Below are 27,659 nucleotides of genomic sequence, written 5' to 3'. Positions count from 1 at the left end.
CTTGCAGCATGCAAATCAGCTTCTGAAACAAAGGTAGCATCTCATGCTGTCCGGCAGCCTGTTTTCCTTCGAAGCATGTCTGCTCCTTCTGACCTGGAAATGATTGGTAACGAAGACTTGGAATTTACTAGAGCAAATCAGAGGTAAATGGTCTTTGGCCAGGGCCAGATCCCAAAGCATTGTTGCACATGGTTTTCAGAATGGCCTCCCTAAGCATGGTGCTTGTTTGCTCATCTGTTACAATTCTGTTTTGTTGTAGGCGTCGTCATGTGACCAGTCACCGAAGCAGCTCCTTCACGCTCCTACAGTCACTGGCCATTGAAGACAGCAGGGACAAGCCCACTTACAGCGTCCTGTTGGGCCAGCTGTTTGCTTTCATTGGCACCAACCCTGACCAAGCAGTAGGTCACAATGTGTGGCCCTTTTGTGAATGGCTCCTGACAGAGCATGCACGACAGTGGAAGTCAGCATTCTCCCTCTTGTGCATTTTAGGTGTCCAGCAGCAGCTTCCTTCTGGCTGCACAGACAAGGTGGCGACGGGGAAACACTCGGAAGCAGGCCCTGGTGCACATGCGGGAGTTGCTGACAGCTGCTGTGCGAGTCGGTGGAGTGACACACCTGGTGGGGCCAGTGACAATGGTCCTTCAGGGAGGACCCAGGTCAGTGGCTTCTTTTAGTTCACACTGTTACATTCACCATGGACAAAACGACACAGTGGCATTTGATAGTGACTTTCCTCAAAATTTTTTTTTAATTTTGCTTTTTTGAGACAGTTTGTCTGTCTGTCCTAAAACGCAGCTCTGGCTGTCCTAAAACTCAGTCTATAGACCGTGCTGGCCTGGAACTCAGAGATCCACCTACCTCTGACTCTAGAGTGCTAGGATTAAAGGTATGTGCCGCAACTGCCCAGCTGCCCTCACATATTTTTATAGTTGGTGTATGATTTTGAAAAACAACACAGGATACACAACAGAAGGTGAAGGTCTCTTTCATACCTTCAGTCCTGAATTCTCCCTGTCTTTTTTGGGTTTGTTGAACTAACCATATATATACATATATAAACAGCTCTTGAGTCTTTTTGTCTGTGTAAGTATATATACATGTAATGTTTTCACATAGATGAGTTTGTGTTACAACTTTGCCCCTAGAATCATGGTTGTTCTCAGTACATCTTAGAAAGCACTGTCTTCTCACCCAACCTTTTGGATTTGCCTCTTCATTGTTAAAAGCAGCTCAGAACTCTACTATACTTTTGTTTTTACACTGAACTCATGTCTAATCATGGACACATAGGATTATTCATTGTCTTCTTTGCATTGACTACAGTGATGCAGACAGCATCCTTTTATACACATTAGTGATACTTTTTATTTGATCAGTTCTAAAGACATTATTATAGATCCTAACTCAGTAGAAGGCTTTGGCATATGTTTGGGAAGGTTTCCATGCTACAGTTCAGTGGCCCTCAGAAGAACATGAAAGACTGGAGCAGACACTGGCGGCTTGTGCCTTCTGGGGCTCTTTGATGCTGTATGGCCAGCAAGCAGGGGCCCGGTGGGCTGCTAAGTGATGTTTGGGGAAATTTCTGTCAATCAGGACAGCTCATGCTTTTCTTGAGAAACAACTGCAGAATGGCAGAGGCTTGAAAGACAGGATATTAGGTCTCATTTCCGTCCATAGTTGGTCCTCTCTGGCTGTCAGCCATCACAGTGGAAGAGACCCCATGTTGAAAACCAGAAATCCCATGCTCCCTTGGTAGACTACTCATTGCTGGTGTGTGGCAGTCAGGAGAATTTTGAGATGCGGTTCTCTCATTACATTTTTATGAGGCAGTGCTTGTCTTTCCTCTTTCACTGCAGTATGTCCCCCAGGCTTGCTGACCTGTGAGCTTCCGGCTGGTTCTGCCTCTGCCTCCCATGTTTCTGGAGGAGTGTGCGTGTTGAAGATGCCACCATGTCGAGGTTTCCAGGGATCACACCCTTTTTGATTTGCTTTGTTTTTTAAGACAGGGTTTCTCTGTGTAGCCATGGCTGTCCTCAACTAATTTTGTAGACCAGGCTGGCCTCGAACTCACAGAGATCCACCTGCCTCTGCTTCCCAGAGTGCTGGGATTACAGGTGTGCCTCACTATGCCCTGCCCTCAGCTCCCTATTTTTGAAGGCAACATTATTTGTGTTTGTTTTTATAAACATAATTACGTTATAAATCATTATAGATAAATCTTGATCATTTCAGCCCTCTGTTAATATTAAATTAAAATAGAATCAGCCTCATGTTGTGTTTTTACATTGGGAAAGAATTATTTTTCGTCACCTGGGCTCCCATCCTTTGTTAGTAATTTGAGCATGGACCTGGTGGAGACACTTAGCTTCTATCTCTAGGCCTTCACTCTTGCATTAGTGTAACTACATGTCCAGTCCTCAGTGCAGCACAGGATATGACAGGCATGGCTCAGATAACTGGTTTCTTATCAAATAGATTGAGGAGATGAGTGCCTGTTCCTTGCTGTTAGAACTGCAGCAGAGAACCCAGTGTAGTGTTCCCTAAGCCAAGATTGCCTGAGGTTTTCTTAAGTGTGGAGCATCTTGTTTGAATCCTTCCCAGCAGTCTTCTGTGGTTCTGCAGCATTTGACACTGAGCTTGGTGGTCTCTAAGATGCCTTTACCTCTGTATTCTTGTCACTGGGCTTCTCGCAAGAGCAAATGTGCTTCCCTCATTATAGTCACTATCGGCTGACATCTTCAGGAAACCTGAGCTTGGTTTTGTCTCATAGAATTGAAGAGCTCACTTGTGGTGGAATGGTGGAGCAGGTGCAGGAAGCCTTTGGTGAGACCATGACCTCAGTGGTGTCCTTGTGTGCTCGTTACCCTATTGCTTGTGCAAACAGCATTGGACTCCTGTGTACCATACCTTATACCAGGTGAGTACGGACACACCCTTGGCCATGTGTAGACTAGACCCAATGTGGTCAGATAAGCAGAGCGCAACTTGCCTTGTTCATCTTGTTTTTTTTTAATTTATAAAATTGGATTTGGGGGATCTAGAAAAATGTTTCAGCAGTTAAGGGCACATACTACAGCTGTGGAGGATATAAGTTCAGTTTCTAGCTCCAGGAGATTCAACCAGTACCTTCTTCTTGTGTGTGCAGACATCCACAAACGTGTGGTGTACATCACACTAGACACAAATACATACACAAGTGCACACAATAAAAATAAAATCTTAAAATTGGGATTTTTTGGTTTTGGTTATCTAATACCTCCTAATGATTCTGTTCTACTGACAGATATCTAAAGTCCCTTAATTGAGTTGCTATGTGACTAAATGTTGCCACTAGGATTATATTATACTATACAGATTTGGAGGTTTAAAAAAAAATATAAGATAGGACATATCTGGCAAGAATCTTTTGTCGTCTTGGCACAATTCTTTTATTTTTTGGGTCACTTCATTAGTAGCTTGGAGCTATTAAATATTCATGGACTCATTCTTTGAATGCCCTTATAATGAGACAAGTGCTGGGAGCAGGGTGCTCAGTTGTTAAGAGCACTAGCTGCTCTTTCAGAGTACCTGGGCTCAGTTCCAGGTACCCACATGGTGGCTCACAGCTCTCTGTAACTCCAGTTCCATGGCCTCCAAGAGCACCAAACACACACGATGCACAGAGAAGCAAGGAGACAAAACACATGAATAATTTTTTTGAAAACAATTTATTATTTTGTCTGTTATTAAGAATACTCAACAGTTTCTGACTTGCTATCCTGTGTGAACAAACCTGCTTCTGAATGTCCTTCTTTAAGGACATCAGCATAACAGGAAAAGCATTCTGGGTGATTGATATGGCGGCACCCTTAACAACAACAGCAAAGCTGCCAATATATCACAGCCCGCTCAATACCCTGAACCTTCACAAAGACTGCTCAGTGTGGTCCACCTCTTCTCTCTGCCCCTCACCAGGAGTGAGGAGAAGTGCCTGGTCCGTAGTGGCCTTGTACAGCTCATGGACCGACTCTGCAGTCTGAGCAGTCAAACTGAGTCTAGCTCCAGTGAGAAGCAGACCAAGAAGCAGAAGGTAGCCACCATGGCCTGGGCTGCCTTCCAGGTGTTGGCCAACCGCTGTGTGGAGTGGGAGAAAGAGGAAGGTGAGTATTGCGACTCTGTTCTAAACCCTGTGGGTGGTGGAGAAGAACTGTGGTCTGACCGAGGAAATTGGTGAACAGATAATGATAGTGTGACAGGAGCCAGGGCACATTGGGGTGCTTACTACATACTATGGAACACAGCTGAGCTAGAGATCCAGCAAAGCTTCTGGGGGAGGGGATATGAGCAAATAGGCTGCAAAGCTGATAAGACAGCATTTGTAGGCTCAGGTTCTACAATTGATGGGAAGCTCAAGACATGCTGTGGCTTTTCAAAAGATTTAGGAAATGAAACTCGAATGAATATAGAAATTGGTGTTATTCCTATATTATTTATGAATTAACTATGTTTCATTCTTATGAAAAGGCTTCTCCTCTGCACTGAGTGCTTATGTGTAGATACTGGTTAGGGGAACATTGAACAAGATAAAATGAGTCCAAAGGATGCTCTAATGCAAGGAGACTGAGGGGGAGGCCTCACTGTGCAGGGAGACCAAGAAGGAGAATTCACCATACCTACAAGCTGGTGTACTCCTCATTACTCTTTCCTTCTTTTCCTCAACTCTGAAGGTGGCTCCACAGAGGCTGTGCACTCAGGCCTGGCCCGACAGGTGTCCAGTCTCCTCACCAACCACCTTGCCCGAGCCACTGAGTGCTGTGGCAACCAGGCTGCTGGGAATGATGCCCTGCAGGATGTCCTGAGTCTTCTCAATGACCTCTCCAGGTATGGTAGGCCCTACAGAGCTGGAGAGCAGTCTGTTTTCCCTTCAGTGGCTGAAATAACTTTTGCTTATGTTGGTTTTTTTGGAATTTCTAAGTTCCCAGACCTTTTTTACACACTGGTGCTTCAAGAAAAATGTTAAAGAATAAGGTCATTGAAAGTATTTAGACTCAAAGTGTGAGGATTATCTAGAGGAACAATACCCTGTTGTATGCTTTATGACTTGATGGCACCAGCCACTGGCCTTGCAGGCATGTGCACTTGCAAATGTCAGCCACCTCAGAGTGACATAGAGGATTGGCCAGGCTGGTGGGGGGGGGGGGTGCTGTGTGATGTGCACAGACCCCAGCTGGGTTTCATTCTCAGCACCACACACTCACAGAATCAGTCAGGGCCTGGTATTACTTAGTTCTTTTGCACTGTACCTCTAAACAGGAGTTATTCTCCGTGGGTTTAATTACCCTACAATCCCATGTCTTGTATTCTTTGGCTTTTGCTGACTCAGTAGGCTTGCCTATGACAGGTTACCCTAGTTGGGGGCTGTAGCACTGTGTGACATTGTTGCTTTTGGCACACACATTCTGAAGGCACGAGCGGGGAATTGCAAAGCTCCAAGTTTGGACTTCTGGTCCTGTTGCTTCTTGAAACGTCATGAACAGATGAGCTATAGGCTCCAGAGATCAGAAAGGATGAGGAGGCCATCCTTTCCAGGTGTTATTGGTTAGTTTTATGAATGTTTGCTCCAGACCACATCCCCTGTACACATAGTGTCAAGTCCATGTCTTCCTCCTGAGGTCTGAGCTCACTTATTTGTCCAGCCAGCTTCACCTAGGGAACTCTTGCTTCTGATGACAGTGGGTGACCTTTTCAGCACAGTGCCCTTTTCCTCCCCCTCTTGCAGGAGCCACATAGGGAAAGCCATCTTGAGCCAGCCAGCCTGCGTGTCCAAGCTCCTCTCCCTACTGCTGGACCAGCGTCCATCCCCAAAGCTGGTGCTGATCATTCTTCAGTTGTGCCGGGCAGCTCTGCCACTGATGAGTGTAGAGGACTGTGGGAATGTGGAGCTCCCACCCTGGAGCTACTCCGTCCCTTCCTTGAACAGTGAGCAGGAAGATCCCAGTGACCCTGCCTCCAAGATTGCCTCCCTGCTCTTAGCCAAGCTGGCAGACTATGTGGTCCCAGGTGAGGAGAGCCTGGACAGGGGGTGGTGCTGGGAGCTCAGTTTCTGCTTATGGCCAGGCCCCAGATGCACCTGTGATAAAGGAAGAGGGAGGGGAGGGGAAAAGAGAAGAGGTTCGAAAGGGTTTTTCATGTATGGGGGAGCCCCACAAATGGCGCTACAGTGTTTCTGAATGGGCCTTGATTTTGTTTTAAGGATGTCAGACGGTTCTTTCTCCAACTGCTTCTGAACCTGACACCACATTGACAAAAACTAGTCCTAAGAACTCCTTAAAAGGAGATAAAGATCCTGGAGAAGAGAGTGAAGCAGTGGATGGCAAGCTCTCCATATTTATACACAAGCGGGAAGACCAGTCCTCCCATGAAGTCCTCCAGCCGTTGCTGAGGTGACTGCAATGATAAGCCCCCAGACCACCCATGTCACAGGCACCATGCTAACCCTGCTGTGGTGATTGCCTGAGCCCTCTTCACAACCCAACGAGGCACACACCAGTGTCTACCACTCCTGACTGCAGGCCTAGGCCTCTAGAGCCATCTCTCCAGCCCCTATCAGAATTCTTAAAAACAGACTTTGTGAGGCTGGAGAGATGGCTCAGCACCCACATGCCAGCTTACAACTGTCTGTAACTCCAGTTCCAGGGGACCCGACACCTTCACCCAGACATGCATGCAGGCAAAACACCAATGCACGCACATACATAGACAAACAAACAAATACCATTTTTTAAAAAATATAAACTTTGTTTGGGGTGCTAAAATATTATAATTGTGGAAAAGTTTTTTTAAAGGGAAAAAAAATCTATGGATTTTAAAAGCTAGCTTTAGATCTAGCAAGATGGCTCAGAGGAAAAACAAAAACAAAAACCATTGCCACTAAGCCTAATGACATGAGCTTTATCTCTAGACCTGCTTGAGGGAAGGAGAGATTGTCCTCTGATGTCTGTAGGCATGCTATGGTTTGTACACACACACACACACACACACACAGGAGTTTTAGCACTAAACAGGGCCTATACATCATTTGGTTACTGGGTATGACACATGCTCCTTCTCACATTCCCCTAAAGTGGCTCAGTTTCTCTGCCTTCCTTTTTGCAGTAGCTCAGAAGGACGGCCCTTTCGACTTGGTACTGGTGCCAACATGGAAAAAGTTGTGAAGATGGATCGAGACATGACCAAGGTAACCAAGAAAACTGACAGAAGAGCATTTGCCACATTTCCAGAAGAAACTGGCCTTGAACTCACAGTGGTTTGACTGCCTCTGCCTCTCTGAGTGCTGGGATTAAAGGCGTGTGCCACCATGTCCTGCTTTTTTGTTGTTTCTTAAGAAATTGTTTCATTCAGTTGGGTATGGTAGCATGGCCTGTAGTCCCAGCTGAAGCCCAATTTGAGACTATCCTGAGCAACATAAATAAGATAAATGAGATGTCAGCTCAAACTTACTTAGTAGCCAAGAATGACTTTCAAATTGTGACCTTATTCCCCCGGTTTCCCAGTGCTGACCTATGCCACCATGCTTGGTTTATGCAGTGCTGGTGAGTGAACCCAGAACCTCAGGCATAGCTGGTAAACACTGTACTGAGTTACATTCCTAGGAAGAGAATCCATTTGGGCTACAAAGTTTTAAGAAAGGTTTATAGTCTTAAATAGTTAAGAAGTTGAAGAGGTGAAAGGCTGCTAAGAGAATAATACTTGAGAGTTACCAGGGATGATAGTGTGACTCCATTGTTCAAATGCTTGCCTAGATGCACTGAGCCCTGGGCTTGACCCCCAGCAGTTTGTAAAAAGTGAGTGGTTATACATGCCCATAGTCCCAGTGCTCTAGAGGCGGAGGAGGCAGGAGGATCAAAATTTTAAGGCTTTCCAACTTGGGATACATGAGACAACTATTAAAGGAATGAAAGCAACAGTGATGAACAATTTTTTTAAACATGAGTGAATAGACATCTCAAGATCCAGGGAGTAAACACACAGTGGGGGCGTGTACCCTCATACTCAGCACTCAGGAGGTAGATGCAGACAGATCTCAAAAGAGGTCCAGACTAGCCAGGGCTACCTAGTGAGACCACAGCATGTTTTTCAGTTTTACATGAAAACCAAACAGAACAGAATCTGTGTATCTATAAATAAGGGATGTCTAAAGACATTAACACACTTGAAAAATGAAGTACTAGTCATCTAGAAGTCCAAAACCAATCAAGCAGATTGTCAGGCGTGTGTAGAGGTCCATGTAGTCACGAAAGTCACCATTTACAAAGACAAAATCTAGAGGATTCAGAGTTTATCGAGATTTGTGCACTGTGTATTTGTTTTCTGTTGTTTGTGGCATTTATCATTTGGTGATAGGGAAGAGATTTGAGAGAGTATAAGCTGGGAAGAATGAAGTGAGCAATGCAGGTATCTTCAACCCAAACCCCCAGGGTGGCTGCTGTGAAGTGATCACAGAAGAGGCCTCAGCCGCCCTCCGGAAAGCAACCAAGTGGGCACAGTCAGGCCTCATTGTCAGTGTCGGGCCACCAGTAGAATCCATTAATCCAGAGACTGTCAGCGGGCTGTCCACAGGTGACAAGAAGAAAACTGCCCAAACCTCCATGTGCCGAGAAAGGAACTCTGAACTGGCCAGGTAAGCCCTTCAGGGAGGTCCCACCTGCTGGTGCTCTTCTAGCCACACTGCAGAAAGCTTTGTAAGTAGGGTCTGAGTCTGTGCCATTCCTTAACCTGCTGGAAATGCCAAGGAGCAAGCACTCCTTAGTGTTGTGGAGGCTGCTCCCAGTCTGCTGCTGGGACGGCTCCAGAGAAGAGCCACAAAGGCAGTGCTGAGGCTGCTGTGGGAGCCAAGTGCACATGACAGCTAAAGGAGCCTCCTGATGTCATTGAGCTGCCTTGCACATAGTGCGTCCTTCCCCACTTTCTTCCTGGGGAAGTGGAGTCAAGGGGAGTGTTGCCCGAAAGGGTCTTTTCATGGTGGTATGCACCTGCAGGTTAGGAGCAGCTGTAACTGACTTTCTTTGATCCCTGAGGTAAGAAACTTGGGGTCCATTGTTGCAGAGCATTAGTGAGCATTCCTAAGTTAGGAGGCTTACTTAGCTTTCTTTGGAGACTCCGGGCCGTGTTACTGATACCAACTAGTTCTTGTTCGTGTCACATCATGCAGATCCTGTGCATGGGCAAGTGTTTACATATCCATTTAGGAGCAAAGGGACAGTTGGAGGAGCCAAATTCAGGGTTTTATAGAGCCCTAGCTCCAAATAGCTCTTGCAAAGCCAAGTCCCCAGTGACCTCCCAACTTCCCATATCTTATACTGCCTCCCATTAGCACCATCCTGGGACCATACTTTTAATCACTGTGGACTCTTGGGAGACAAATGATACTTAGATCATAGCACAAAGGACACTTCACATACACCCCCCAACACACACACAGACAAAATCAAGAAGTGGTTCTTCCTACTGTTGACTTTGCTTGTTATTTGTTAATCAAAATCTGTCATCTGTCAGCCCTTCATGTATAGCAGGAAATCTTTTCATTCTACATTAACTCTGAAACCACCTTTTTGCACCCTTTTTTTTTTTTTTTTTTCCTGAGACAAGGTTTCTCTGTGTAGCCCTGGCTTGACTGGAACTCATTCGGTAGACCAGGCTGGCCTCGAACTCAGAGATCCTCCTGCCTCTTCCTCCCCAGTGCTGAGATAAAAGCCTTGAGCCACCATGCCCGGTCTTTTTTGTACTTTTAAGCATCACTAATCATTGAATGTTTTTCATGTTCACACTTGCAGGACTGACCCTGTGCGACCCTTTATCAGTGGGCACGTGGCAAACAGCATGGCTGCAGAAGTGATCGCCTTGCTTCATAGCCTATTAATGGCACCTGAATCCAATGCTGCTCAAATATGGACCACAACGGCAGAAAAGGTTAGCACGAGGCTGCTGCTCAGCTGAGGGAGCAAGAATGAAGCAGCATTATAGTCATGCATAGCAAGGATCATCCAGGAGAGAGCGTTCCCAAATTAGTCAGACACACCTACACTCCTGGAGTCTCCCCTGCCCCTGCTGGTTCTGAAGCAGCAGTCAGGACAATATGTCAGGGAGACAGTGGCTTGTTTCTTTAGTCCTTGTTTCTTTTTGTTTGCATCAGACTGGTACTGGCATTATTACATCATGTATTCTTGATTGATTAGCCATGTTCAGTGTCCTCGCAGTCTTAGAGCAGCCTCAGTATGGTCACACTGCTCTGCCTTGCACTGCTCTATCACAGCTAGAGTCTAATTGCCTGAACCAGAGTCCAGTGTGTGAAGATACAGACAGTGGGGATGGTTTTCCCTCAGGTGAATGACTGCTTGATATAGTAGGCTTGTAATACAGTGCTAAATTCTCCTATATTATGAGCTTGTAGAGTCCTAGTTCTATCTGATCGTACAGGGGTACCTATAGGTAGAACGTTACTGGCCACACCTGTTAGTTTTTGTCTATCCAGAGTTCCTGTGATAGCTGGGCCCCAGGGCCCTGTTAGTCATTCCATTTCCGTAGCCAATGCTTTAACTCCCCAATAACTGGCCTCTTTTTTTTTTTTTTAAGATTTATTTAATTTTATCTTATGTGTGAGTGTTTTGCCCATATATGTGTATGTATACCACATGCATCTCCTGACTTAAGGAAGTCAGATGAGGGCATCAGACCCTTAAAACTGGAGTTAGAGATGGTTGTGAACCACCGGATGGTTGCTGGAAACCAAACCCAGAACTTCTGTGATCGCAGCAAGTGCTCCTAACCCCTGACCTGTCTGCCCAGCGACTGTCATTCTCCTCCTCACATGCAGGTTTTGTCTCGAGCACTGATGTACATTCCACAACTTGGGAAATATGCAGAAAGCATCCTGGAGAATGGGAGCAGCAGTGGCAGGAAACTCGCCAAACTCCAGAGGATTGCGCGGCAGGCTGTTGCTGCACTCTGTGCACTTGGAGGCTTTAAAGAGACAATCAAGATAGGCTCCGAGGTCCAGGTAACCCACCGCTGCTTCCTCCTCCTCATGAACCAGTGCTCTTAGACTGCTATCATTTACCAGAAGGACAAGCTAAAGGAATGCATCTGAAAAACTGCTGGGTTTTCATTGACATCATTCTGTACATTAGTTAAATGCTAAGGCAGTACTATATGATGTTAACTATGGTACTCATGTCCTAGGGTGCCATTGCTGAGAGTTTGAGATGATGACATGTCTCATATTTCTGTGAGGTTGTGGGCCTGATCATGTCTTGGGCCTGGCTCCACATCAGAATCAGTAATGACTATAGCTCTGGTGTGTGTGGCGTCTGCAAAGCTCTCCCTCTTCTCACTTTCGATAGTTGCTTTAGCATGACCCTGGCGGGTGGTGCTAATAGTCTCTGTCACCAGGTTCTAGGTAGAGGAATATCTGGAAGCATCGGAGTTGTGGCTTCTATCAATGAACAGGAAGGAATAGCTACAGTCAGATTCCCTCCTGTAGACTGCCGAAGGACGTCGCAAGCTGCAGACACGCTGACTATTCCCTTGTCTAGGCTTTGTGTTCCGAGGTCAGAGGTAAGGCGATGTTCGCCTGCTTTGTCAAGATGCTGTGTAGATGCTGACTGTTGCTGTGGGGTAGACAAACGCTGTAGAGAAGTGAGGGCTTCACCTTTACCTGTGATACTGGCTGTAATGGTTTCACAGTAACATTGGTGGGAGAGTTTTCATCCAGATGCTAGCTGGGGATATTCCATAGCATATGTTATTTTTGGTTGCTTTTACCTGGTTTATGATTTTCTGTGGTAGTTTTGATAGCCACATATTGATAATACCTTTGTTTTCTGTCCCTTTTGCCCTGGCCCTCACTCTGCCACAGGCACTGCCTCTTCATAAGCTGTCCATTACTGAGAAGGTAGTCCAGGCAGTCCAGTCCATGCTGCTCCCTCAGGAAGGAAGCCTCTCTATCCACACCTCTCTTCCGGCAACAGGAGATGGCTCTGCACCTGTCATGGCAGTTGTCCGACTCTTGGCTGAAATCAGAACAAGGTAAGTTGACCTGGCCTTAGAAGGTCCGTAGTCCGAAGCTCATTTTGGCTAAGTAACAGGCACCATTGTCAAGCACCACTTACCGCAACTTGTGTTTCCAGTTCCTGAAACTCTGAATGCATCTCTAGTTACTGTACTTCACGACAAGGCTGAGCTATTCACATGAGGGAACCAGCTGCTGCTGTGTGCCATGCCATGTGAGCTCACACTTAATGCTGCTCTAGCTGCTCTCCTGAAAGAACCTGCTTCACTGCAGGAATCACATGGCCACTTTTTAAAGGACTCAGGAAAGTGAGGGAATGCTCTCAGTACTGGGGTTGAGAGGGGCTGTCTGCCTAAAAATATGTATATTTTCCACTAAACAAGAGAAACATGACTCTCCTGACAGTGGACTGCTCAGAAACTTTTCAAGTGTAAGGTAATTTATGTGAGAGAAATCAAGAGGCAGATTTTCACTTACTTCTGGAGCTCTGTCACTGTTCACAAGGCTCAGTGAGGTTGACTTTGACAACTGGTCACCCAGCACTTCTTGTCTCCTTCTAGTGGAAACTGCATTGCAGCAGGGACTGAATGAAAGGCTTCTTAGTGATGCCAATTGTCTGCAGGGAGCAGTTACAGAGCCATCCTCAAATGCCACACCTGTGACTGTTCACATCCTTCCCTAGCGTGGCACAGCATGCGGATCCCACACGCCCCTCCACCCCCCATGTACTGAAAGATGTCTCTGGATGTGTTAGGCTCCCTGTGCAGGGCCAATACTGTGGACGCATTGTTGTGCCAGTGGTGTGTGCTGACTGTGAATAGAAGAGAATGTCCACACTCATTCAGTACCAGGGAGCTTTTTCTAAATATTTTCAGTGTGGGTCATCAAACCCATAGGTCCAGACCACCAAGATATGGAAGGCCAACTATATCTTTCCAAACCAGTCTGCTGTGGAAAAAGAAGTGACGAAATTGACTGAAATGTTTTCATAGTCATTGTCTTAAAGAATGAACATTGATGCCATTGAAATGTTGTGAATCTTTTAACATTAAGAGCATGCCTGGTAATGGCGCAGCTTTTAGAAGACAGCCTGTTTTGTGAAGAATTCATCCAGCAGTGTCCAGCAGCTGTAGAAGTTCTGAACCTTGTCGCCCAGGAGTGCAGTGCAGGTGAGCCCAGTGAGCACCTGTGCAGTGTTGCATGAATTCTTGTGTTCACACTCACCATATGCTGAGCTCCAAAGACAGCTCACCTCATATTTTCTGCCCTACACAGGGGCTTTCAGTCTCTGCTTTCAGGAAAGCAGCACTCCTCTTGAGTAAGCACCTGGCCCATATCTGAGTGTTTTCTTTTCTATATGCTCATTAATTCATACATAGCTGTGCATGCTGTGGTTTGGGGACAAACTCTTAAGTGCACAGTTTGTGTTGACATCCTTTTTCAAGACAGACTGCATTTAAGAGGTACAGGGGCCGTGGTGGCCCACACCGGTAATCCCAGCACTCAGGGAAGCAGAAACAGGCAGATCTCTGTGAGTTCGAGGCCAGTCTAGTCTACAAAGTGAGTCCAGGACAGCCAAGACTATATGGAGAAACCCTGTCTTGAAACAAAACAAAACAAAACAAAAATAGTACAGGGTTTGGGTTTTTTTTGTTTTTGTTTTTGTTTTTTTTTTTTTTTTTTTTGCTTGTTGGTTATTTGTTTGCTTGTTTTTGAGTCTTATGTAGCTGTGGTAATCTTGGAATTATTGATGTAGATCAGGATGTCCTCAAACTCATACCCACCTGCCTGAATGCTAGGACTAAAGGCATGTACCATATGTCCAGTCAACATTAATATTTAAAGTAAATTTAGATTTTAAGTGTAATGGCCTTCACCTGGCATGAGTGAGACAATCCTATAGCTTTAGAGGTTGAGGCAAGAGGATCAGAACTTTCAGGCTAGCTAGAGCTAAAGAGTGAGTTTAGGCCAGCCTTAGCTATACACAAAGACCCTGTTTAAAAAAGTAAAATATAGTCAAGAGGGTAGGGGTACATTTTTCAGATGATAAGAATCACAAGTGTCATCTGCTGAGTGTTGTATGCCTGAGGCTCAACAAGCTTTGCTTGAGTTAACACCATCTCATCTTCAGAACCCCTGCAGGCCTCAGTGCCCTCAAAGCTCTGGGGTTGGGGTTGGAAGCCATGGGGAATACCAAGTCCAGGATGCTCTTCTCTAGAGCCTGGCTTGCACCCGCCAAGCCCTGCTGTTGAGCTTTGTGAGAAGGCTCGGGCTCGGGCATTTCACTTTTGTATGGATGGAAATGCCCACTGCAGGTGATATCATTGTTTTGGTGCCACTCCTGGGAACTGTTTCACAATTTGCCTTTCCCTCCACAGGAGAACGGCTTGCGGTTGTAGAGGTACAGTGTGAGAGGCTCAGGATGCTGTACCGAGACTGTGCTCGGCCCCCTCCACCTCCGCTGCAGGCTGACCGGAGACAGGTGAGAGCTTGGTGCCTCCCTGCAAGCAGTGACTGCCTCTGAAGGACAGGCACTGGGTATGGCATAGAAAGAGTATGTGGGGCTAAGGACTTTGCTCTGAGGTGGAGTGCTTGTCTAGAATGAGCATGTGCAGGCCTTTGGCAGCTACACTGTCACCTTTGGAGGTCAAAGAATACTGAATATAGGAACATTATACTATGCAGCAGGATTTCTTAATGTCTTTGGAGTCTGAATAACATAAATAACAAAACAAATACACAGCTCTTTTAAAAGTTAGTAAACCAGAGTGATGGTAAAGTGCTTGCAGTGCAAATCTGTAAACTTGAGTATGGCTTTCCAGCACCCAGGTAAAAGGCAGGCATGGAGACATGCACTCATAATCCCAGTGTTGGGCTATCAGATACAGAAGTACCCCTGGGGCTTGCTGGCCAAATCAATGAAAGACCCTGTCAGAAAATAAAGTGGACAGTGATTGAGGGAGACCCAGTGCTTCCCCATGCATGTGTGCAAAACCATACAAGACTAAAAGTGTTAGGTACTTTATAAGAATTAGATTCTAGTAATAGGAGGATGTCTGGGAGTAATTAAAACACAAAAATAGCAAATAGAAAAACTGCTACATTTTAATTTTTGTAGCAGCTTTATTCACAATATTCAAAAGTGAAAGAGCCTCAATGTCCTTCAAATGTTGAATGAATTAGCAAAATATAATAGCCAAGCAGTGAGCCATAACATGACCATATAAAGGCTACCCACACAGCACCACAGATTTCCTGACTCCATTTATGTGTACAGAAAACCCATGGCTGAAGCAGCAGGAGCTGGGGAGGAGAGGAGTGAGTGAGAGGCTAGGGCATGACTTCTGGTGAGTAGGGGATTGCTTACAGTGAGAAATCAAATGCTTTAGTCCAGAATGTGCTGATGGTTGCACAACTGCATGAATGTGCCAGAAGATATGGGCTTTCAACTAGAGATAGGCAGAGTGTACATTATGAGAGCTGTGTAAATAAATTGATGCATATAAATAAAAGCATGCATAAACATCATTTGACATCTCAGCATCTTTGGTTACCATGGTGAACACACTGAGATGTGGCTTAAAAGGCAAGTGATTTCTGCTGTCTATAGTGTTCATGTGTTCACATCCGGCGTTTCCTTCACAGCAGAAGGCGACCCCTTTCTATGCTATCCCTCAACAACAGTAACCACCATGCACTGTGCACACCGTGATATACTGGCAAGCTTGTGAACTGATGGTGCCCTTGCAGCCATGTCCTTTAGTGGCTACAGTTGTTTGTGTAGGATGTGTTGGAATTGGCTGGAAAGAAACTTTGTCTCATAGAGAAGCTTGACACTTCAGTGATGAGTATTGGAAGCATGAGGAGGCAGGTGACCTGAGAAAGACCCTATTGCCCATCTGAGCATTGTCCTCAGAGTACAGCTTCTCTTTAAACACTGAGCTAAATTTGTCCTATGCACAGCTGTGAAGATGAGCATGATGAGAGAAAAATGTCATTTATCAGGAAAGTCAAAAAGTAGCATTACAATCATGAGAAGCAGAAATGGAAAGCCAAGTAGGAAGATGAACAGTTGGAGTTCAGGGAGGAATTTTATAAGCCTGGGAGCAGGGAAGGTGATTGCCTTGTAAAAAGTAATTTAAGTTCCTGATGGAGAAAAAAGAAAGACCTTTAAAAACAAAACAAAACCATTAAGCTTTCATGCTGAGTGGTGATGCAACACGTCTTTAACCCCAAGCACTCAACAGGCAGAGGCAGGTGGATTTCTGAGTTGGAGGCCAGCCTGGTCTACAGAGTGAGTACCAGGATAGCCAGGGCTACACAGAGAAACCCTATCTTGGAAAAACAAAAACTAACCAAAAAACCAGAACACTCAGAAAGCTTTCCTCTTTTAAAGATGTATTTTTATTTGTTGTGTCCGGGTGTTCTGCCTGTCTATCTGTGTACCATGTGCGTGTGATATCTGAAAGCAGAAGAGCGTGTCAGACGCCCTGGAAATGGGTGCTGAGAAATAAATTCAGGTTTTCTGTAGGAGCAGCCTGTGCAGCTAACCTCTGAGCCCTCTCTGTAGCCCAAACAAAAAAACTTTTAAATAATGTATATATAGGGGTGGACAGGGATGGTGTTGTTGAATGGGAAGCCTTGCCTGCAGGCAAGACTTTGGGGTCCATTTCCAGGAATATGACAAAAAAATGAAAAAGCGAGAATAGAGCACCAGTAGTTTAATCATATCATATGAAAATTATTTTCTTCTCTGAGGGAGCAGTGAGATTATTCGCTTTGTTGAATGAAATCCTCCTTCCTGCCCCATTGCAGCCCAAAGAGATCACCTGGAGCCCTTCTCGAGTGTTCCCTCCAGTTCGTGCCTGCATGTTCTCATCTCACCTCACCTCTGTCACCTTCCTGGCTGACCCCAGTGCTGGAGGAGGTCTTCCCCGGGGCACTTTCATCTATGCCACCTCCCCACTGCCAGTCCAGGTGAGAAAGGACCTGCCTCTTTCTGTACCTCAGAGAAAGAAGCTGCAGGTGATAGGCCTGGCCAGTTGGCCCCTCTGACTGTCACCCTCTGCTGCTGTCTCTTCAGGCCCCATCTTTTTACTGGGAAATTGAGATTGTTTCCTATGGAGACACTGATGATGACACTGGACCAATCGTCTCATTTGGCTTTGCTACAGAAGCTGAGAAGCGTGATGGGGCGTGGACCAACCCAGTGGGCACCTGCCTCTTCCACAAGTAAGTGGCTGTTCCCGAATCAGCTAAAAAGGAAAAGTGTTGTCAGGCATGGTCAGGCTTGCCCTTAATTCCAGCATTCAAAAGGCAGCAGATCTTTGTGACACTGAGGGTCTCAATCACCTGGTCTACTAGTGAGTTCAAGGCCAGCCAGGGCTACATAGTGATACCCTACCTAAAAGTGGGTCAGTGTTCCAGAGAAAGTGACTTCCCATAGGTGTGTATGGACATTCAGGGAACCAAAGTGCAATTGTGTGTTTGAGGAACTTGGGACAGAAAGTGTAACTTTCCTCTGTGGATGATTATGATTCCTCTATATGGTTCTTTCCTAGTTGTCCTCCAACAGGAAATGTGTTTTTCTTCATTCCCAAACATATCTGAGTCATATACCATGATGCTATGATCTAGACTGGAGGTTAGCTGGCCTGTTTTAATACTAAAGGAAAGCAGATAAGCCTCAAGCCAAATGTAGACAGTGATAGTTGGAAATCTGTTAGTGTTTGGGAAAGCATTGCTCATGGCTATTGGGATTTCCTCCTTGCCTGCCCTTCCTTCTCTCCCTCCACGTTGCTGGTGAGTCTCAGCCTGTACCCTCTTGTTCTTCTAGCAATGGCCGAGCTGTGCACTACAATGGCTCCAGTCTTCTGCAGTGGAAGAGCGTCCGCTTAGATGTCACACTCTCTCCTGGTGGGTGCAGTGGGGCCTTCTTACTCTACATGCTTCTGTGGGTACCAGCCTTGGACCTAGATGGGTTAAAGTTAAATGAACTTTGCAGTTGGAAATGGGTCATTTGTCTTTGCATGAAAGTCAAACTTGCCCTTATTGTCCAGTATCTATACCACAGCTCTCATATTCTGAAGTAATTATCCTCAGAGCCTCCATGTTAGAACTCAGGAGACAGACACATCTGCTTTCGTCCCTCCTTATGTAACTTGTCACATAGTTGCAAATTAGAAGTTCACTTGATAGTAAAATGAGAAAATGTGTGTGTGCTTCCTGCTGTAGGTGATGTGGCAGGAATCGGCTGGGAAAGGACTGAAGGGACTCCGCCTCCTCCAGGGCAGCCAGCTAAAGGTCGGGTGTACTTCACATACTGCGGGCAGCGCCTCACACCCTACCTGGAAGACGTCTCTGGTGGGATGTGGCCTGTAGTTCACATTCAAAAAAAGGTGAGTCATCTCGATAGGAAAGAAGAATAAATTCTTTTCAGAAATGTGTCCGGACCAGAAGGGGAAGGAGAAAGGCTTTTTTACAACCATTCCCTGCAGTGATGGGGCACAGTGAGCCTGGATAAGTGCTTCCTTCCCTGGTGGGCTCTGCAGTCTAGCATCCAGTGATGCTGTGTCCAGAATTTATTGTGTACCTGCTCTGAACTCCTCTTAACCATCCTTCCATGAAGTGTCTCTGAAGATCGCTTGTGAGAGCAACCCTCTGAGTAACAGAGTGGTAGGAGCTTGGAGACTTATTCTCTGGTGAAGACTCAAAAGTTGAAAGCTCCTTTTCCTCCAGCATCCCCAAAAGGCACACTTGAGCACTCGGGCTCACACACACAAATATGCACACATGTACTCACACTTGAATGCATACTCACATTCTTACACACACAAACTCCTGTGCACCACACACACTTCAGGGGCTTCTGTTCATTTTGAAGGCGCACCTAGGCACACCTGCTACTCTATGGGACATTATTACTGATGGCACGCTGTAGCCCCTCATCTGTGTCCACTTCTCAGTCCACAGCCAGGGGCCCATCCTCATGTACTCACAGTCAGTCAGCGGCAGAATACATGTTCAAGCTGAGGTGCCTCACTGGCCTTCCTGTCTCAGAAAAGGTGGCATTTCCCTCTCTGTCTCATGCTTTCATTCACTCAGCAAATGTGCTCCCAGCAAAGAACAAGGTGTTGATGCTGTCTGTCACTGTCATGTTATAATCAACTGGAGCAATTAGACATTAGTCAGATAATCATAGGAACATACGGATACAGTCACAAATCAGTAAGTCTTTAGAGTACCAAGCATATCCCTGCCCTCTGAAGACATGCTGTTTAAGCCAAGCCTGGAGATTAGCTAGCCTTGGAAAGTTAGTGGGAAGCATGTTCCAGACAGAAAGATGAGCAGCGTATACACAGGTATTGGTATGACAAAGCCAATGGCCAGGCGTGGTGGTGTACACATGTAGTCCTGCTTTCCAGAGACAAGTAAGATGATGGACCTGGAGAGTTGATCAGCCATCTGCAGCTCCACCCGAGGAATCCCACACTCTCTTCTGCCATCAGTGGGCACCAGGCACACATGTCCACGGACATACATGCATGCAAAATCCTCAGACATATGAAAAATAAATAAATTTTTAAAAGAAGATGATTATTGAGAGTTTGAGGCTAGCCTGGGCTATAGAGCAAAACTCTCTCAACTGGGAGAGGGTAAAGAGTGTTAGGGACAGTGAGTAGCTAGGAACCTGAGCATGTGTGATGGGAGAGCAGGAGGGAGGCCGAAAGCATGTGCAGGACTCCAGGCACAGCTCACGCATGCCTTTTCCTCTGCCTGTTTCTCCTGCCTGCCAGCTCTTGGGCTGTTCTTTAGATTTACCATTCATTAAAAAGAAAAGTGAAAGAAAATCTAAATAATCCTAAATCCTATATTTGCTCTTTCTAGAACACAAAAACTCGAGCCAATTTTGGCTCCCGCCCATTTGCGTATGCCGAAGGACAGGCCCATCGAAATGCTGCTGACCTGTGCACTGACCTGGCAGAAGAGATCAGCGCTAACTTTGAGGCCTTGCCATTTGCCATGGCATCTGACAGTGACAACGATGCTGGTACCAGCATTGCATCAGACCCAGGCACTCATGGGCCACCATGCCGGATTGCAGCAGTGGCCACAGCTCAGCAACGTAAGTCACATGATCCTTTTGCCCTGTTGCTAGTGCTATGGCTGGTGCTGTGAACTCCACAAGCCCACTTAGCTCGGCCATTCTCAGTGCAGAAAGACACAGGAGGCAGGTCACACTGGGAGTGTCCCGCTACATGGTAATAAAGGTGTAGGTGTAGCAAGTGTGGTGTAGGAAGGAAGCTAAAAGCCCAGACATTTGTCTGAAGTCACTTCACTTTACAGTGTTACTCCTTTTTTTTTTTTTTTACTCACTTAAAAAACAGTCTCTAAACTGTGGGAAGGCCACCCACATTCTATGCAAAGTTCAAGTAAGAATAAAATGGTAGAATTAGGGAAATGGTAGAATTAGGCACTATTGTGTTTCCTGATCATTTTTTAAAAATTATAATAAACCAGATTGGGTGATTCAGGTTTATAATCCCTGATATTCAGGTGACTGAAACAGGAAGATAATAAATTCAAAACCTTTGTGTGGGGAGCTGACGGTCTGCCAGGCTGCTTTGTAGTTTTGATCTCAGCGGAAAGACATGTTTTCACCTTGGCCTTCACTGGAGTCAGTGATAAACTGCCAAGTCTACCTACTTTTGTTTGAGACAGCAGGTGGGATGTCTTGTCAAGTTCACACCTTTTGCTTATGTGAGGATCACGCAGACAGGTGGTTGACGTAAAGAAGTTTGGCCTCCCTGTGAATTCATTCATTGTACTAAGGGACTTTTGCTCTGACTTAAAAGGGTCAGTCTGAAATAAAGCAGGCACGACTAGTGTCCACTAGAGCCTCTCAGAAAGATCCCATGTGCTGTGTGTTGCTTTATTAATTTTTCTTTCAATTACCGGTCGACTCTGCGGGTGGGCTCCGGCACCTTTGTGGGCTACAGAGTGTTCAGCTCCAGTCTGAGTAATTTAGCAAGACCCTATCTCAATGTTTAGATAGATAGATAGGCAGACAGACACATAAAAGATAGATACATGCATACATATGTATATAGATACATGCATACATGTGTATATAGACACATGCATACATATGTAGATAGATAGATACATAGATAGCAAGACAAACAAAAGCTGGTAACATATCTCAGTGGTTAAAAAAATACTTAGAACGGACAATGTTCCATTCCTAGAACTGTGAAAGAAGAGAGAAGGAAAGGAAAAAATAGTCTCATTGTGTTTTTCTACAGAGTATGATAGTGACACCTCCTGCCATTATAAAGTCGAACTCAGCTATGAGAATTTCATTACCTCTGGCCCAGATCCCCACCCGCCTCCCATTGCAGATGATGAAAGTGATGATGATGACGATGATGACATTCCACAGGTAAGACCCCCACAGCCTGGGGCAGGGCTGGGTGGTACTTGCTTAGCTCCCTGGTGACTCTTGGGGGCAAGCCCTATGCTGTTAGCTTTCAGCGGTATTCTTGTGTGTGTTGTGTGTGTGGTTACCTTGACACATTCATCACTTTGAACTGTCAGTAAGTAGGGATGTCGGCTAGGCTGGGCTGTCCAAGAGAGGTCTACATGTTGAAAAGTAAAGGACCATGATGGTAACTTAGCAGGAAGTCCAGGCTGTAGTGAGAATGCTTTGGTGGCTTGAAAGGAAAGGAAAGGTTTGCTGAGAGGGATCTATCAGGGAGTGCCTTGTTGTGGTGGGGAGGAGGGCTTGTTGGGGTGTTGAAAGCTTGTTGTGGGGGAGGAAGGGCTTGTGTAGCGCTACCAGAGCCTACATGAAGCTCTTCCTCAGCTCACAAGCTTCCTCTTCTCACAGGAGGACCACTATGCCCTGCTGGTGAAAGCATGGGAGACCAAGGTTTTCCCTACCATCCGAAGACGCTTCCGCAATGAAGCTGAGAGGAAGTCAGGCCTGGACCAGATCAAGGGTGCTTTACAACTAGGTCTGCTGTGTTTTGTTCTTTTGAAGAGTCATTGAGAAGCTGGAGGGATAAGGGAGATGGTTCAGGAAGCAGCTCCTCAGATGGCATGTCTGGCCTTCATTGCTAGGCTTCCTTTTCCTTGTCAGTGTGACTTGTGAAGCTGGAATGTGCTGGTGCAGCTACAGTAGTAGTTGTACAGTGGAGGCTGCATGGCCCCGTGGAGAATGCTCAAAGCTGAAACCCCAGATGGGCTGGTTTACCAGCTGGTGGAGCTTGGCTTCCCCATCTTGAAATGGAATCAGTAGAGACCTCTGACTCATCCACATGTGTGAAGTGAGCTGCTGAACATGGTGTTCCTAAGAGCAGGGCCCTCAGGTGCTCCCAGCACAGTACTCAGTGCTGCAGCAGCAGCAGCAGCAGTGATGATGGTGGTGCCATGTCCCCTTCAGCAGAGCAGTCAGTGGCAAAGGCAACAAAGGGGATGGATACTAGTGCCCAGAGGACAACCTCTGTCACCAGGTTCCGTGGGGAAGGCCACCCACATTCTCTGCAAAGTTCAATATAGAGTTTTCCAATGTTCCCTGGCTTGTTCCTCAAACAGTATTTTTCCTCCTGCGCTATTTCTTTTGAAAAACCTGCAAAGATTATTATTCTGTAATCTTGTCCTGTTGAGCCTAGCTTCTTGCCCACCCTGGGGACTTCCTCTTTCCATAGAATCCTTCTCTAATTGTGCTTTCCTTTAAAGCATGCTCAGATTGCTATGCCTTTTCACTGCAGTGAGGCCAGCAAATGGAAGGACTGTAGCTCTGTGGTGGCTGGGATTGATTAAAACAGTCTCCTGCCAACTCACATGCTCTTGCACATGGTGTCTAAGCATTGTAGGTCTGAGACAGCCACAGAAAAAATCTGGGTCCTACCTCACTGAACTTCCCACAGCGCTTTCCTTTTTGTTTTGTTCCCAAGTTTTTAGACATCTCTTTTCTTGACTTAGTATAATTAATATGATAGTGCCATTTTTGCTATTAAGTGTAACTGTAATCCTCTCCCTATGGGAAGAAACAAAAAAGCTGTATATAGAGGTGCAGGCCTACTACCAGATGAGAGGGTTCAAGACCATCCGGGGTCACATAATGAAACCCTGTCTCGAAAAGAAAGCAAACAAATCAGAATCACTGCTCTCATATTCTTCTACCTCCCATTTGCTATTGTTTGTTCTTTAAAGTTAGCTCAATCTAAGTGCCACCATAGTCATGTGCCCTTCTTGGTAACCGTCCTGTTCTGAGGAACTTTAGCGATTCCCACCTTGTTGCACACCGGCAGTGCTGACTTAGATGCTCTCAGCCCTGAGCACACTAGGCAGAAGAGCTCTGAGGCCCTAGAAGTGACACATTCATTACTTCACCTGGGTACAAACTGTCCTCCCAGCGTCAGTTCATTCCAAGCACGAGTCAGTGCCCTGTTGGTCTGATGATTGTGTTTCCTAAAAGTTACTCACTGTACTATGTTTGCAGGCATGGTGGATATCGCCCGGCAGACAGTTGAATTTCTCTATGAGGAGAATGGCGGCATCCCAAGAGACCTTTATCTTCCCACCATTGAAGACATTAAAGATGAAGCAAACAAGTTTACAATTGACAAAGTTCGAAAAGGTTTTGCTTTTGCTTCCTCTCTGCTCTATGAGTAACATTTCTTTTGAAGGGAGTAGCTGCTGGCTCCCTAGGGTGCTCTATTCTGAGTGACTTGACCTCGTCCAGGCTCTCTCGTGAAGCCCTCATGTGTCCTGGTGGGCCACAAGAGGACATGTAGCCTCAGGCCTTCTCCCACATGCCCAAAGCTCATACCATAGGCAGTTTTCAGGGCTGAGAATAGAGGGAGGAAGTGGTACCTGTGCTGAGGGCTTCAGGTAAGCTTCCTGGCCTGGGCATGGATTCTGAGTTATCTGGGCATATTGGCACTCTTTTGTCTTCCGAGCACTTGGGAGATGGAGATCCATTCAAGGTTAGCCTTGGCCACATAGTGAGTTTGATGCTAGCCTAGGTTATGTGAAGCCCTGTCTCAAAGACAACAAAAACCTAAAACACCCAAAACCACGTACTCATGTTTTATAGCACTTTTTACAGTGTACACGCACTTTTTCAAAACTAAGACAGTCTATTACATATTTTGAAGAAACAACAGAAAAGTTCATTCACAAAGAATTTTAAGCCACTCATTTTATTCTGCCTCATACTCTTCAGAAAAATATGTCATAGTTGGGGCTAGAGAAATGGCTTTGCAGCTAAGGGTGCTAGTTGCTCTTGTAGAAGAGCTAAGTTTGGCTCTCAGCACCCACATGGCAGCTCACAGCCACATAGGACACCAGCTCTTTTAACCTTTTAGCCTCTATGATGTGTACCTAGACACATGTGCCATACAAACTTAGACACACACATGTCTTTATATTGATGTATATCACTATAAAGAAAAGTACATCTTATTGCGAGGTATGGTGGCACACACCTTTCATTCCAGCACCAGGGAAGCAGAGGCAGATCTCTTTAAGTTTGAGGCCAGTCTGGTTTACAGAAGGAGTTTTAGGACATTCAGGGCTACACAGTGAAACCCTGTCTCAGGAACAAAAAAAGAAAAAAAAGAAAAAAAAAGTGCATCTCAAAAAGATATATCACAGATAAGTGGAAGTATATTTATATTTGTGTGCCCATTTCTTTTTTCTTCTTTTGGGGGTGGGGAGAGTGTGGCTTAGTGGTAGAATGCACACCCAGCATTCTTAGGTGTTTGGCTACCACCAACAAAAGTATTTGCCACGGCAGCTTTTACTGTCATCACACAGTTGTGTAACCACCAAACTGTTTCCTCTATAATTCTTTATCATGTTCGTATCCCCAGAGAAATTTGTGCTCTCCTATCTGCCCATTCTTTCCTCTCCCTAGACTCTGTGGATTGTGCCTCTGCTTTCTGTTTGTGGACTTACTCATTGTGGACATTTGTGACAAATGGAATCATTTAACATAGGCTCTTTAAGGCTTAGCTTCTTTTTCCAAGTTCATCCATGTAGCATGTATCAATACTTCATTCTTTGATTGTCAAGCAATATTCCATTGTATATCTCTGCCCCTTATTTGTTTCCAGTCATCATTGATGGGCTTGAGTTGGCTGTACTCTTTGGCTATTAGGAATACTGTTGCGCTAAACATTTGTGTACACACTCTTGTGTGAACATATATCTTCATTTCTCCAGGAGAAATACATATGTATTATATAGATGGGAATCTGAGGCATAGGTGCAGTTGTTGGGTGATACTCAGTGTTTAACCTTTTGAGAAACTGCCAAAATATTTTCCAAAGCAAGAGACCATCCCAACTTTGCCAGCAGCTCGTCGGCTATGCACATGGGTGGCAGCCTTTTCTCTGTCTTATATTAGCCGTTGCTGTTAGTGTGAGGGTTTCACTGTGGCTCTGTGACAGGTTTTCATTTCTTTTTGGAGAAGTGCTTATCCAAGTCCTTTGCCTGTTTTTAAATGGCTTGTCTTCTTAACTAGTACATTGAAAGAGTTTGCTACTTTTCTCTTTACAGGCTGAGCTGTGTTCCTTTTATGGTTACATTGAAACTGAGGATGTTGTCACATGCTGTTGTCACGGGTATAGCTATTTGGACCCTACAATACCTCCTTCCATGGTGACATGGTACTTCCTCTACCTCCTCAGGTCTCACAGTCGTAACCCGCTCTCCAGACAGCAGCAATGTAGCCAGCAGTACCGTGGGAACTGCCTTGCCAAAATTTGCCATCCGAGGGATGCTAAAAACCTTTGGCCTGCATGGAGTCGTCCTAGACGTTGATTCAGTAAGTGAAAAGCCAGCCACTCAGGCTATTCCAGTCCTGTGTGTGTAGAGAGGCTCCTGGGCCCAGGTACCGTACAAAGCGACTATAGGCTGGGGTGCTAAACATGTGCAAATGTGCATGTGCCCTGGGGTTCTGTCCTCAGCTCCACACAGACGCATGAAAAGGGATTGTGCTTTTAGATCCTTCTTCAAGTTAGAAACAAGGAAACCAGGCTGCAGAGGTTTTTCAGTGGTTAAAAGACTCACGGTATCATTAGGAACGGAATTCATATCCCAGGAACCCTGTCAGGCAGTTCACAGATGCCTTACTTAACTCTAGCATCAAGGCATCAGAAATGTATTCCAGCCTCTGTGATCACCCAGGCACACACATGTGCATACAGTCACATGGACAGGCACACATAAATAAACATAAAATAAATCTTAGAAAAGAAAGAAGGGAACCAAACAAAAGTGCAGCTTATGGGAGTGAAGCTACACCAGGAGCCCCCGCCATTCTGTGCTGCCAGTCACATCTAAACTGTCACTGCCTCACATCGCTTCATTACAGAACAAAGTGACCCATTATCCTTGAGGACAGCGTCAGGATCATTACACAGACCAGAGCTAAAAATTTAGGCTGGGGCTCTGTAATCATGGAGATGGTGGAAGAGAAAGAACCTGTTCTGAACATTGGCTCTTTCAGCATTGGTTTCCCCTTCTGTCACATGAGTGTCTTAAGCTCATCAGCAGTTGCTCCATTTTGCAGACCTGAGTTCAGACCCAGTGGTGTATCTGTGACCCCAGTGCTGAGATAGGGAGGACACTCGGAGGATCCCTGGAGCTTGCTGGCCAGCCACAGTAGCCAACCTGGGGAGATCTGAGTTCACTGAAAGGCCCTGTCTCAAAAGAGCTGGGTAGAAAGTAACTTCCTTAGGGACTCCCAACATCAGCCACTAGCCTCCACACACGTGTAACATTTGAGCATGTTGCCCCCAGGTTAAAATCTTCTAAAGTCTGTTTGTCAGTGTCTCTCTCTGCTTTGGCAAGTTTCCAGGGTCCAGGGTAAGCTCTGGGACAGGATGCGGAGTCTCCTGTTCACTTTATCTCTTGAGTCACCAAGCTGATGGCTTAGGCAACTGATCAGCAACTGACCATGAAAGATGATTGAAAGAAAGTGAAATAGGGGAGGAAGCCCAGGATTCCTTCTCTAGGACTAGGGACTGGCTACACTGCTCCTAAGGTGGAAAACTTTTAACTGGTCACTTTTTTTTCTGCAGCCAGGTCTGTAAAAGGCTGCTTCTAGCCGTAACTTCAAGGGGTTGTAAAAAGGGGCTCTTTGATCTGAGATTAGTTCCTGTGCTGGAGCAGGCTGCTGTGGAGGCCTCTACAGGCTAAAGTAAATTTTTTCCTGCTTGTCCTAGGCTGATGGTTAGAGCCTGAATCTGCTCACTTATTTGTGAATCAATAGGAAAAGGAAGGAGGAGAGAAAGTAAGCAAAGACCATTCATGTACACAGGCTCAAGGGAAAAGGTGGATGAAGTTAAGAACTTTAACTTCAATGGATTCCACAAGCTTATATGTGACGATGATGTTGATTTCTGCTCGCATCCCCTCTGCAGAAACTGCAGCAAGTCTAGGCTGCTGGTTCCATTGTATCTGCCCATATGTTCACACAGACAAACAATCAGACATGTAGACCTATACATATTTATACACACATTCAGTGGACGACACAAAAGGAGCTCCTTATATACAGATAGACAGTTGACATACACATGTAACATATGAACAA

General features: G+C 45.7%; 1 protein-coding gene across 7 annotated transcripts in view; it reads left to right on the top strand.

Annotated features, from left to right (window-relative positions):
• The window catches only part of Hectd4 (HECT domain E3 ubiquitin protein ligase 4), a 151,382-nt gene that overhangs the window by 87,994 nt on the left and 35,729 nt on the right, over positions 1-27,659 (top strand). For all 7 annotated transcript variants that reach the window (XM_021633173.2, XM_060382484.1, XM_060382485.1 and 4 more), the window contains exons 30-54: positions 8-143; positions 260-401; positions 493-659; positions 2,774-2,920; positions 3,958-4,142; positions 4,710-4,863; positions 5,762-6,042; positions 6,236-6,425; positions 7,138-7,219; positions 8,460-8,662; positions 9,816-9,951; positions 10,856-11,038; positions 11,431-11,595; positions 11,897-12,066; positions 13,103-13,218; positions 14,428-14,531; positions 16,865-17,026; positions 17,133-17,281; positions 17,886-17,965; positions 18,284-18,447; positions 19,937-20,174; positions 21,355-21,491; positions 21,939-22,065; positions 23,556-23,693; positions 25,750-25,886. In XM_021633173.2, coding sequence (XP_021488848.1) covers positions 8-143; positions 260-401; positions 493-659; positions 2,774-2,920; positions 3,958-4,142; positions 4,710-4,863; positions 5,762-6,042; positions 6,236-6,425; positions 7,138-7,219; positions 8,460-8,662; positions 9,816-9,951; positions 10,856-11,038; positions 11,431-11,595; positions 11,897-12,066; positions 13,103-13,218; positions 14,428-14,531; positions 16,865-17,026; positions 17,133-17,281; positions 17,886-17,965; positions 18,284-18,447; positions 19,937-20,174; positions 21,355-21,491; positions 21,939-22,065; positions 23,556-23,693; positions 25,750-25,886 — 3,893 coding nt within the window. The remainder of the gene's footprint in view (positions 1-7; positions 144-259; positions 402-492; positions 660-2,773; positions 2,921-3,957; positions 4,143-4,709; positions 4,864-5,761; positions 6,043-6,235; positions 6,426-7,137; positions 7,220-8,459; positions 8,663-9,815; positions 9,952-10,855; positions 11,039-11,430; positions 11,596-11,896; positions 12,067-13,102; positions 13,219-14,427; positions 14,532-16,864; positions 17,027-17,132; positions 17,282-17,885; positions 17,966-18,283; positions 18,448-19,936; positions 20,175-21,354; positions 21,492-21,938; positions 22,066-23,555; positions 23,694-25,749; positions 25,887-27,659) is intronic.

This window comes from Meriones unguiculatus, chromosome 4 (assembly GCF_030254825.1).
Source record: "Meriones unguiculatus strain TT.TT164.6M chromosome 4, Bangor_MerUng_6.1, whole genome shotgun sequence".
In the NCBI taxonomy this organism is placed as follows: Eukaryota; Metazoa; Chordata; class Mammalia; order Rodentia; family Muridae; genus Meriones; species Meriones unguiculatus.
The sequence above is the reverse complement of the archived record's forward strand: the minus strand, read 5'-3'. Positions and strand labels throughout refer to the sequence as shown.